Source organism: Hylobates moloch, unplaced genomic scaffold (assembly GCF_009828535.3).
Source record: "Hylobates moloch isolate HMO894 unplaced genomic scaffold, HMol_V3 SCAFFOLD_8, whole genome shotgun sequence".
Classification (NCBI taxonomy): Eukaryota; Metazoa; Chordata; class Mammalia; order Primates; family Hylobatidae; genus Hylobates; species Hylobates moloch.
The window spans coordinates 119,980-132,450 of NW_026652283.1; the positions used below are offsets into that span (position 1 = coordinate 119,980).

General features: G+C 53.1%; 1 protein-coding gene across 6 annotated transcripts in view; it reads left to right on the top strand.

Annotated features, from left to right (window-relative positions):
• Window positions 1-12,471, top strand: part of IQSEC3 (IQ motif and Sec7 domain ArfGEF 3) — a 114,042-nt gene that overhangs the window by 46,672 nt on the left and 54,899 nt on the right. For 5 of the 6 annotated variants that reach the window (XM_058442818.1, XM_032159219.2, XM_058442819.1 and 2 more), the window contains exon 3: window positions 11,524-11,803. The exons of the other annotated variant lie outside the window; for it this stretch is intronic. In XM_058442818.1, coding sequence (XP_058298801.1) covers window positions 11,524-11,803 — 280 coding nt within the window. The remainder of the gene's footprint in view (window positions 1-11,523; window positions 11,804-12,471) is intronic. 6 annotated transcript variants of the gene reach the window in all.

A 12,471-nucleotide genomic window follows, 5' to 3' on the forward strand; every position in this document is an offset into this window, starting at 1 on the left:
CAGGCATCTTGTTCAGACACAGCTCAGGGACGTGAACAACATGCCTGCCATAGCAGGGGCTCTGGCAAGGTCTAGTCCGACCCATGGGACAGCAGGTGTTGGGCGTGGAGAAGAGGCAGTCTTTCAGATGTTTCTGTTCAGGCCCAGCTCCTGACATGGAGTGGTGGCAGGATAGAGCCCAATATTCAAAAAGAGAGAAAGAGAGAGACTCTGAGAACTGAGGGACCAGTTTGGAGAAGAGATCAAAGAAGCTAAAGACCCAGATGAATGTCAGTCAAGTAGGGCCAACAGGCTCAGAGAGGAGATTTTCTAGACATCAGGGCAGAAGAGGAAATGATTTAACTCAGCAACAGGCTGCCACAGTGAAGATTGGGATGGGATTAAGAGCGGAAGCATTTATTTTATCAGCCAACAGTTTGACTGCCTGTTCTCCTGAAAGAAGATTGTTTATCCCAACAGGGAAAGGCTTATGGCCTGGCACTGTCCCCTGGCCTGCCCCATGGGGTATTCTCCAAGCCAGGATCTCTAAGGCTTCTTCCCAAAGTGTGTCCTGCAGAGACAGTGAGCAGATATTCCATTGTCACATATACAGCAGGGGCCTAGCACGTCCCTTCCTCTTAACACTTGCAGAGATAACGTATGGAAGCCACAAGGCCTGCGGGAAACAGTGTGGCCAATCTGATATGTGCAGCATGAAAGCCTGGAGCTAGATATCAGGTAGGACTTCCAGTAGGAACACTGAAGAGAAGGAAGTTAACTGCAGGGAAACAAGCTGGGACTCTTGCTCCCTGGTAACTAGGTAAATGTCCAGAGCAATGTCCTACCCTACTGGTAATTCTGCCATTTCCATTCCTGGGGTCACAAGACTCCTGTTTTCAGCAAGAATGCACCTGACCTCCACAGGCACCTGTAGGTCATCAGATTTCCTCTGGCATGTGGTGAACTTGGGCCTGTGAGGAGCTGTTCTTCCCTGGAAATAGCTCAGGACCAAAGAAACAGATGCTCTACTGGGGCGAAGTAGGGCTGACCTGGGTTGGAACAGAAGGAAGATGGAATGAAGGGGCTTTAGAGCCAAGAGAATATGAAACACCCAGGCATGGCCTCATGCCTGCCTCCGGTATGGGCTTTGTGCACATATGATTTGTGTAGGTCACCACAACAGGGCTCTGCGAGGGAGCCAGAAAGAATGAGACAAGGTCCCTGCTCTCCAGGGAGCAATTAGCTCATGAACCGGAAGCTGGGGATGCATGAGGGGCCCGGATTAGGGGAGAAAGGCCACAGTTACCAAGCATCAAGTAGATGCCGTAGGCTTTGTGTACATTATTTCACTCACTCTCACAGCAAAATCATGTAGCAGGTATCCCTACTTTACATATGAGCAAATGGGCCCAGAGAGGTTAAGGAACTAGCCCAGTGCCACACAGCTAGTGAGTGGTGGGATTTTAACCACAGTCAGTCTGTCTGGTTCTAAATCTCATACTTATCCCACTCTGCTGCCTTCCAGTCCTTGTTACCCTCTGGTAAGCTCCTCTGGCATCATCTGTAACTCAGAGTGTCACCAATTACACCACACAGAAGAGACCAGCACATCTCGACTCTAGCACAAGACACCAAGAGCGACAAGAAATTGATAGAGCAAGCTAAAGGGTTGTCCTTTGTTCTGAAATTATATTCTTCCTACTTTTCATTTTTTTAATAATATTATAGGAAAAGTGAATGATACTTTTGCTTTTTATTTTCTTATTTAACAAAATAAAACATGGGAAGTCCCAAAAGAGAAAAAGATAGTTGCTACTTACATAGGGCTTGCCAACCGTTGTACATGTATTAGCCCTTCGTTCTTGGGACACCTCTTTTCACAGGACCTTGAGGCACAGGAGTTTAAGTGACTTGCGCAAGGCCACACCGCAGGTAACTGGTACAGCGAGCATTGAAACCCTGGTGCTCTGGCTCTAAGTCTGCACTACAATTAGAGGCTGTGACTCTACCCCTAATTACAGGTTGGCTGACCCTGGCTGCAGCCTCATGTGCTCCCTCCTCTCAGGGACCCCAAAGGCACTCGCCCCGGGGATCGGGTCCCCAGTTGCCTCTCCTGTGGAGTACCCTCTGGCAGCATCACTGGGCATTTCTGTGAGCCATTCTTTTGTGGTTTCTAATGGTCACCCGTGGTCCCTTTGGAACCTATTGCTTACTCAGGCCACAAAGGGCCAGGGTGTGGGGGACTTAAAGAATAACTCCATTTTGTTTTCTAAAAGTCTTCCTCACTGTAATATTGGGGTCCAAGACTGTGAGACCCAGCCCAGCTGCAGTCAGACTCTTGCCATCTTTCCAGCCTTGCCAGCATGGAGCTGCAGGGCCAATCCCCTTGGAGGCACTTCCCTGACCCTTTGGGATCTGCAAGACCCTGACTGCCCCTGAGGCTCCCACGAGCCATGCTGTGCAATTCCAGCACTCATGTGAGGCAGCAGCGTTGGTTATGTAAAGACAAGGGGGGAGTTTGCCCATAGGGAAGAGCTAGGGAAGGACCGACACAAATTCAAGACAGGGATTCTTCTGAGGGGAGAGGAATACACAGGTCATCAGAGGCTTCAAATGTGCTCTTTCTTGAGCTGGGTACATGTGGATATTTTTCTGTATGCTTCACCTCTGTGTTACCTGTATTTGCATATATAAAATACTTCATAATAAAAGAAAAAATAAGTAAAATCTGGAGTTCACTAGGCTGTACTGAAGCCACTGGGAGATGACTTTGGGTTGTGGCCAGGGCAGGATGAAGAGGCTGTGGATCTGCAGCCTCATCCTGAGGCAGGGTGAGAATGTTGAGAGATGGGAGCTGTCTTCTCCTGGGGTAATCACAAGAGCAGACATGAATGGTGAGAAAACCAAGGTGTTCAGCGAGCCGTGTCTGCCTGGGCCAGAGAGAGAGACGTGCCTGTGTGAAACTGTGTGTCATGTGTTGGGAAGCGGGCAGGAAGGGTGTTCTTAGAGCTTGACACTGCCACCAGAACCATGCCTGTTTATGACAATGTAAAATGCTCAAAGATAGTAGGATTCCAGGGGCAGTAAGATGGCACTCGTCAGTATGGCCCAGCCTGGGAGGCTATGAGGGAGGCAGTGTCCTGAGGAGGCCTGAGGAAGCTTCCAGAAGAGGCCTTCCTGTGGGATGGACTGAGCAGGGGAGTGGCCTGGGTATGCTGGCCTAGGTGAGGGGAGGGCTGAGCCCAGAGAAGTGGCTGTGATTCCTTTGACAGGAACACTCTAGAGACAAGCCAGCCCCCACCCACACCTTTTGGAACAGTTGTGAGACCAAAGCCTGGGGGCAACAAGGAGAGAAAGAACTTCTGGCCAGGCGCGGTGGCTCACGCCTGTAATCCCAGCACTTTGGGAGGCCGAGGCAGGCAGATCATGAGGTCAGGAGATCAAGACCATCCTGGCCAACACGGTGAAACCCCGTCTCTACTAAAAATACAAAAACTTAGCCGGGCGAGGTGGTGGGCGCCTGTAGTCCCAGCTACTCGGGAGGCTGAGGCAGGAGAATGGCGTGAACCCCGGGGGGCGGAGCCTGCAGTGAGCCTAGATCGCGCCACTGCACTCCAGCCTGGGCGCCAGCAAGACTCCGTCTCAAAAAAAAAAAAAAGAACTTCTTCTCCTAGGGTCCCTGGGAGCCGGGCAGGAGAAGCACCTGTCACAGCCAGTGAGGTCAGGGCAGCCTCTGGAAGCGGAAGAGAGACGGGACAGCCACACCTGCCCTCCTGCAGGGGCTTCTGGCCTGGATGATGGCAATCGAGGGGCCGTGGCAGGGGAGGCTTATGCCGTGTCACTGGGAGCTGAAGTTCATCTGGTGGCTTCAGGTTAGCAGGAGCAGGGATGGAGCAGCGATGGAGCGGGTGTGGCCAGGGCCCAAGCAAATGGCAAGTGGGGAGGGAGGGAGCTGGGCCTCTCCTTCCTGCCTGATGCCAAAGCATCTTGTCCAAGCTGCCCTCTTACAATGAGGACACAGAGCCCAGAGAGGGGAAGTGATTTGCCCACGGTTACACTGCGCACGCTGCAGGCTGGGGTGGGATTTTGCCTCCTGACTCCTGGCCCAGTGCCCTCTCCACCACCTTGGGCAGGACCTTCCAGCTCGTGCTTTGAATCAGCACAAAGTGAATTGATTTCTTGTCTTGTCACTAACAGCGGCCTTCTGTTCACTTCCACCCCCCCATACCATCTGGGACCCCAAAAGACACCTGCTTTCTGTGCTCGGTACCTTTATTCCGCCTGCCTGAAATCACTGTATTGATTCAAAGAAAGGAGGAAAAAGAAGTGTTTTAGAAAGGGCTAAAAATCTTGAGGGGACGTGAGGCATGTTGTTTGCTTTTGTCTGGAAAACGCTTCATAGCTTTGTCCCAGAGGAGCTTTAAGAACGGCTGGCAGAGTCTGGGGTGATCTAGTGCGATTGGCCAGGCCCTCTGGAGGAGTCTTCGTGCCCGAGGAGTCCGTCAGCCTTCAAAATGCTCCTAGTAAAGTCTCTAGTCATTACTGTGCCAGCCATTGCTGAGATAGGAGAACAGCCCCCAAGCTCCTGCTCTGGGAATCCACCCCACTGCCAACAGCAGACCCCTCAGGGGCTGAGCCTGCGGGTAGCTCCTCATGCCAGCCCCTCTGGTAGGAGAGTGCTGGGCCTCGGCCAGCACCTTCCTCCTTCCCCCTCCTCTCCTGGCTCTCACATAGCCCTTCGGTTGCTCCTGTCCCCTGAGCTCCCTGGCAGGAGCTGTGTGAGCACAGATGCTGGGGGGGCACTGCAGGTGTTCTCCCTTCTCACCTTTTCCTGGGTGGAAAGTTGTATTTCCCACTGTGGTGGATATGCTAACCTATGGGTTCATTTCATCTTCATTACTATCTTGGAAAGGAGGTATTTGCATCCCCATTTTGCTGATGAGAAAACTGTGGTCCAGAAAAGTTGGGTAAGGTACTCAAGGTCTCCTAGCAGGTGGTTGCAGAGCCTGGGGTCTCACTCCACTCAGGCTGTCTACCGTTTGCATGAGGATTCCGTCAGTGCCAAGGATGAAGATGGCCAGGCTCTGAAAAGCCCGAAATATTTTATCTGTGTGACCAGAGAGCTGCCTATATCCCTTGGCACTCTTCTCAGCATATGGAACATACTCCGTAATAGTGTGATTAGCCTGGGGCCTATGGAGTCTGTAAAGCCCCTGACATGAAGGTAAAATTTGGCATGTGTGAAATCATGTGCAGTTTTCTAGGAAGAGAGCCCTGAGCCCTTAGCAAAGGTATATGGAACCCAGAAAAGTTCCATAGGTCTGGGGGCAGAGAGACCAGGGTAATCCTGGCTACCAAGAGAGAGAAAGGAGAAAGAAAGGCTGAGGCTCCAAGGGGGATTCAGTTCTTGAGGAAGCAGACTCGAGTTCAGAATGTTGACTTTCTACCAAGTGATGCACTTGGGATCAATACCCATGGAAGGGAGCGGAGGCACACAGCATGGGGCAAAGTCTACTGCAAAAGCCCAACAGCAGCCCTGGCCAATCCCACGTGGCCCATCAACCTCAGCCCATGTTGGGTAAGAATGGTGAGCCTTTATATCCCCACTTCAATTGGTGCCTGTTGGATGTGGACAGCCCTTGCAAGGATGGCCAGGTAGTTCTCTGTAGCGGAGCCAATCTTTGATGGGGCTGATGGGGCTGACAGCTAAAGGCATTCTCCAGAGTGCTCCCAGCAGCTGAGCGAGAAGTCCTCCCTTGAAGGACGGTCTGGGTGGCACATCGCCAAGCCCAGCCCAGCATTTCTGCCCTTGGAAAAGTAGTGGAGAATAAATAATATCTACCTATCCATCCATCCATCCATCCATCCATCCATCCATTCATCCACCCATTTAACGTTTATTACACACATCTTTTGAGCCAAACCGCCTATGATAAGTACCTGTGATAAAAAGGTGCACATGGCACAGTCTGGTGGAGGAGAAAGACACATCAGCGAATAACTAAAGCACAGAGTGGTCACTGCTGAAATAGAGACAAGTGCCAAGATAGAGGAGGGTGGGACCGACTCCTCCTGGGGAAGTGAGCGATTCCTGAAAGAGGTGACGATGCAGAGAAAGGAGTGGATGGAAGGCATCTCCAGCAGAAGGAAATTGTAAAGCAGGATGGTGGCCTGAGAGGGTTTGGCATATCTGGTGAGAGTATCAGTGTGGATGGAGTGGACAGGTCACTTGGTGGGGATGAGGGCAGAAAGGGAGATTGGAGTAAGATTGTGAATGGACTTTATCCCGCCAGTATTGTGGAGTCACTGATGGGTTTGGGCAGAGGGTTGGCATTGCAGAAATCAGCTCTGAGGGTAGACAGGCTGGGGTGGCCACTGGAACCCCAGGGCATCATCTGTGTGCCAGGACCAGGCATGCTCAGCAGGTGCCTAGCATCCCCCTAAGCATAAGCCAGCTTCCCACCTGAGTGACCCTTGGATGTGATGTTGGTTCTGTTCCAACACACAGGTCATTCTGCTCTTTGGCACAAGTGATATTCCTCAGAGAATGAGTGATGGCCCTGTTTCTCTACTTTCTCAAAGATGTTCACTTCCCATACTCAAATCCTGCTCTCATCCATGGAATGACTCTTGATGCACTGGGCCCTGTGTGTATCAGCCTAATGTCATGTGACCACATCAAAGCTTTCTCAGGACCCCTTCATCTTGGTGCCACCCACATTCTACTTTTGGCTTCTCAAATGGGTGTCCCAACCCAGGGAGTAATCCTGTGACGAGCGTCACTCATATACCAGCAGTGACCTCACGTTTTCTCCCGGCTAGTGCACTGCCACTCAAGGAATGTTTCTGCAGCAGGATGAGGAGCCTAAGAGAGTGGAGAGCCCCAAGATCCCCCTCCAGTGCTCTGGGAAGGGCCTTATAAGAAGCTGTTCAGGTCCCAGAGAGAATCCCATCCACATACTTCCTGTCGAAGGGCCAGGCTGCCTGAAATCTGACCCACTAGGGATGGCAGCTGCAGACTGTGGAAGCTGGAGAGACACAGCCTGTGTCTTGGAAGGAGAGGAGAGGTTCCGGGAGCTAGAGCGATGGGCTTCCAGTTCCATAAGAGACTGGATTGAAGTAGATGGCCTTCAAGTTAAATAGATGGTCCTTCTTGCTATGACAGCCTAAGGTGAAGATTCCAACCTCTTCCTCAGACTTATTTGTAGATGGAGTGCAGAGGAAAACAGAGGCTGAGGACATGCTTTTGATGCTCAGCCACCAAAGAGAGGGTGTAAGGACTCAGGCCTCTGCTGTGCCCTGGCAAAGCGCCAAAGCTCAAATCCACACTGACAAATGCCCACCAGGAATCCCCACGTCATGGGTCCCACGTGTTGGTGACACCCACGGCCAAGGCCCTTTCACCGTTTGCTGCTCCAGTGGCTGGAACAGGGTGGGAGGAAGCCTCCGGAAAGCCTGTCCATCTGGAAGGCTGGGGAAGGCCATGGGGAATAGTGAAAAAACCCTACTTTTTCAGTTCCGTGAAGGTTGACAAGGGGGCCAAATGTTGAGAACACCCCCCCCCCTACAGAATTCTTCATGTCATTTTTCTGGGGACTCCTTTGGGACACCATGCCATACGATTCTAGCTCAGGAAACAGCCACCATCGCCGTCACCCTGTATCAAGGACCACTGTGTTCCAGGCGCTGTCCTAGGTGCTGTGTATGCTTTAGTTTTTTCCTGACAGCAACCTTGAAAAGTTGTTATTAGGATGTCCATTTTGCAGATGAGGAAATAGAGCCATAAAGAGGTTGAATAACTTGCCCAAGTCACACAGTAAGTAGCAGAGCCAGGATTCTAACCCAGGTCTCCCTGACACCAAAGCCGTGTGTGTTCTTTGCCCTCCACCATGTAATCTTCAACACTGCCACATTGAGAACAGTCCAGGGGTTTTGTGACCACCTTCCACCACACGGTCCTCTAGGTAAGTCTATGGAAGGAAGGCAAGGATAGGGGTTCCCTTTCCAACACTTTTCATCGTATACCTGAGAGGGCCCCAGTCTCTCAGGTCCCCAAGCATGGAGATGGACAAGGTGGTGCTGGGTCCACCAGCCAGAGAGCCTGGAACCTTGGGGCCAGTGGGCCTTGGTGGGCCGGCCTCTGCCCTGGGATTCAAGCTCCTAGAGTGTCCAAGTGGGAAGGGTCCCTAGAGAAGAGCAAGCTCCCTCCGTGGAACAGATGAGGAAACTGGTCCAGGAGGAGGACATAAATTGCCCAAAGCCACAGAGCTAGTTAGAAGCATTGCGTGTGCGTGAGTGTGTGTGTACCTGAGTGTACGTGAGACAGAGAGAGAGAGTGTGTGTGTGTGTGTGTGTGTGTGTGTGTGTGGGGTGGCCCGTGAACAAAGGCCCACAACAAGGCTATTTTTTAAAATTTGTTTTGTTTTAACACAAGTAGTTTATTTGGGACAAGGTGACCCCAGGAAGGGGCTGTAGAGGAGTGGGGAAATGAAACACAGAAGAGAATGAAGCCACGGCAGGGTTCATTAATGATCAAGTTACTGCTTTGAACCACTGGGGCTCGATCCCACTGGGGATTTAGGGAGCTGGTATAGGGTGTGCCTCAGAGTTGTCCCATGCAAGGGACAGGGAAGCTGGGGTATTTATGCAACAACCCCGTTGTCATTGGCCGAGTGCTGCCATCAAGGGACATCGGCACCCAGCACCTCTTGCCAAGCACATTCCAGCAATCAAAGAAAGCAAAGGGCTGGTATTAAAGGTGTCTGGACCCTTGAGTAGCCACCAGTTCCCTAAAGAGTCTTGAAAACCTTTTAGGGTAGAGAGATCCTGGGTATCAGTGCCAAGGACAATCTGGAGGAAAGATGGGTAAAACTGTACGCTGCCCTGCAGGCCCCGGACACAGGCTGTGCTGTGGTGGGAAGGGGCTATTTCCACGTGCTCCAGGGGAAGAGATGTCAGGTAATATAGCAAGAGGGGTTGAAGTTAGAGCTTAAAAAGAACTTCCCAGTGACACTAGTGAAAAACATCATCAAAGATGTCTAGAGGCTGGCACGCTGGCTCATGCCTGCAATCCCAGCACTTTGGGAGGCTGAGAAGGGACAATCATGTGAGCCCAGGAGTTCAAGACTAGACTGGGCAACATAGTGGGACCCTGTCTCTACAAAAAATTTAAAAATTAGCCCGGTGTGGTGGTGCGTACCCACCTGTAGCCCGGTGTGGTGGTGCGTACCCACCCGTAGCCCGGTGTGGTGGTGCGTACCTGGAGTCCCAGCTACTCAGTAGGCTGAGGTGGGAGGATCGCTTGAGCCCAGGAGGTTGAGGCTGCAGTGAGCTGTGATTGAGCCACTGCACTCCAGCCTGGGTGAGTGAGACCCTGGCTCAAAAATAAACAAATAATACTTTTTAAAAAGATATCTGGAGCTACAGTGAGCCATGCAGCTTGATTGGTGGCTACAGAAGAAATGGTGGACATAGAAACAGGCAGCAGCAATGAAGATTTCCCATGACCAGGGCCAGCCAGTGAGCGCTCCTTTATCTGCCAGAGGTGCAGGGGAGTGCTGGGAGGACAGATGGAGATTTAGAGAAGGGAGATTCTCAACCCCACCCTTGGCTGGGAGGAAGCACCAGGAGGAACACCTCTCTGCACCCTAAGGTCCAGTGGAAGCCGCAGGAAGAGGTCCCTCCTCTGGTGTGATTTGGCCCATCTTTCATGGTGGCAAAGCCTTGGAAGACATAAGTCCTTAGGCTGCAGCTCTCCCGCACCAGGGCCACCCCACCACCCTGGGCCCCTGTTCCTCATTTGTAAAAATGGGGAGGTCGGGAGGCTGCATTAGATGACCTTGAGGTCTCTTCCAGTCCTGACTTTCTGTCACTGTCCACTGTAGAGACCATCCCCGTGGCACCCGGGTTCTTCTCAATTCACCATCAACAACAAGTGTTGACTAAGCACTCAGCATTTGCCCAGCATGAAGGGGCTGGGGGACATAATGAAATAACACATAGGCCCTGGCTTCTAGGAAGGGATAGCTGGGGAAATAAGAGTTTACTGGGCCGGGCACAGTGGCTCACGCCTGTTTTTCCAGCACTTTGGGAGGCTGAGGCGGGTGGATCACCTGAGGTCAGGAGTTCGAGACCAGCCTAGCCAACATGGTGAAACCCTGTCTCTGCTAAAAATACAAAAAAATTGGCTGGCCGTGGTGGTGCATGCCTGTAATCCCAGCTACCTGGGAGGCTGAGTCAGGAGAATCACTTGAATCCAGGAGGTGGAGGTTGCGGTGAGCCAAGATCTTACCATTGCACTCCAGCCTGGGCAATAAGAGCGAAACTCCATCTCAAAAAAAAAAAAAAAAGAGTTTATTTACTGAGCACATACTCTGTGCTAAGCACCTGACCTCTGCTACCTCCTTTCTTCCTCACTGTAACCCCCTAAGGTAGGAACTAGGGCCTCCATTATACAGACAAGGGAACCAAGACTCAGAGGAACAGCCAGTTGCCCAAAGCCACACAGTGGTAGAGCTTGGATTTGAGCCCATGGTGTTAACCACGATGACCCTCCTCCTCGGGAAATAGACAGTGACTCTCCAAGGACAGCTCCTAGTGTTCCAGGAGACAGAGCAGTGAAAGCTGCTGTCATCCAGGAAGGCCTCTTGGAGGAGGCAGCTTAGCACTGGGCCTCAAGGGAGGGGCAGAACTTGGAGGCTAGTGGGGAAGGAAGCAATCTGAGGAAACCAACTCTACAAAGCAGGCTGGACCGTGTCTGCTCCAGGCAGCAAAGTGTCTTCTTAGAGTAGGCAGGAGGGCTGTAGCCATGGCTCAGCCTGCTGTGGCTCCAGGAGAACAGAGGACGGTCAGGGAGGAGCAGGTGTTTTCTAAACCCAGCAGGGCAGGAAGCCCCCTCTTCCTCCACACCTGGAATCCACCCCCCTGGAAAGGCTTATGCCCAAGCCAGGCCAGGCACCTTCCCTCCTCCGGACTCATTTGGTCAGTCTAAAGATGAGCTGGCGTAGTGTGGATCAGCTTCCCCAGCCACCTGAGCCTGTGCCCAAGGAGCCAGGCCACCGATAATTACAATAGGTAACACGTGTAGCGGTCACCATGCGCCAGGCACAGCCTAAAGAGTCGTAAGTAACTTCAGCCTGCCAGTATCCCTATGAGGTAGGTACTGTTACTGTGCCCATTTTATAGGTGGAGAAACAGAGGTGCAATGAGGCGGAGTGACCTGCTCAGGGTCACACAGCTCCTAAGAGGCAGAGCCCAGATGCACTGCTCTGCTGTACCGCTTCTAAGCAGAGGTTCCTGAGCCCCGGCCATAGCTGCCTCTTCCCTCTGTCTGAGCTGCCTCCCCAGGTGCGGGTTCTTCTCCGTGCCCGGGCTCGTCCCTGCCATGGTAGCCCCTCCCTAGAGGAGACTGTGAAAGACACCCCCTCCAGTCCTTGCCACAGGAAAGGCCAGGCCACAGTGCCGAGCTTCTCTCCCCCATCCCCACATCCACACGCACCCTGTCGCCCTCTCCCCCAACCGAGCACCGTTGCCTTCTGTTCACAGTGATGGCTCCTGCGCCCAGGCCGGTGGGGGCATGGAGGACTCCGTGGTGGCAGCGGCGGCGGTGGCAGCCGGCAGACCCAGTGCCCATGCCCCGAAGGCTCAAGCCCAGGAGCTGCAGGAGGAGGAGGAGCGGCCGGGGGCAGGGGCTTCCTCCCCAAGGGCTGGCCCCCAGCACATGGCCTCCCCCGGCCGGCAGCAGCCTGCCCTGGCGACGGCGCTGTGCTCCCACGCCCCTGCCGCCTCCGATTACGAACTCTCCCTTGACCTAAAGAATAAACAGGTACCCAGGGCCTCCTAGGGGGGGCGGGGAGGGTGGTGAAGGGGCCCTGCCTTTGGGGGCTGTTGAGGGTACCAGGGATATCCCCGCTGGGCCCCCTCTGCTACTGGCACACCTCTTTTGCCACAGTTCTCCTGCAGTGAGTGACCTAGTTTGCCCTTCCCTGGACCAGCCACAGGCCTCTGCCTTCTACCATGGCAGGGCTCATACCCTCGCAATGCCAGGCCCTTGGGCAGCATGTCCAGGGGCTCTGCTCCTCGCACAGTGCTCAGCAAGCCTCCACTGCCCCACAGACCACTAGGCGAGGAGCTCATTGTTCTCTGGGGAAGTCCCCACCTCCACCTGCTGCTCAGAGGCTATAGTCCAGCTTCCACACCCACCAAGGGAGCCAACGCTAGGCACCCACAGGCACAAACGAGGCACAAAGACAATGGTCTCCTCAAAGCAGACAGGATTCCCAAGATCAATCCAGACTGGGGGAGTCCAAAGCTCCTCTATTGGAGAACAGATTCCATGGAGGGGCCTGGGCCTCCATCTTCCATTCAGGAGGAGAAAGTGGCCAATTGTGGGGCCCCCACTCAACCCGCAAAAAAAGATAATGCCTCAGTTTGTCTTGGCGGACACGAGTCTTGATGGAAGGGATGTGTGTGTGTGTGTGTGTGTGTGTGTGT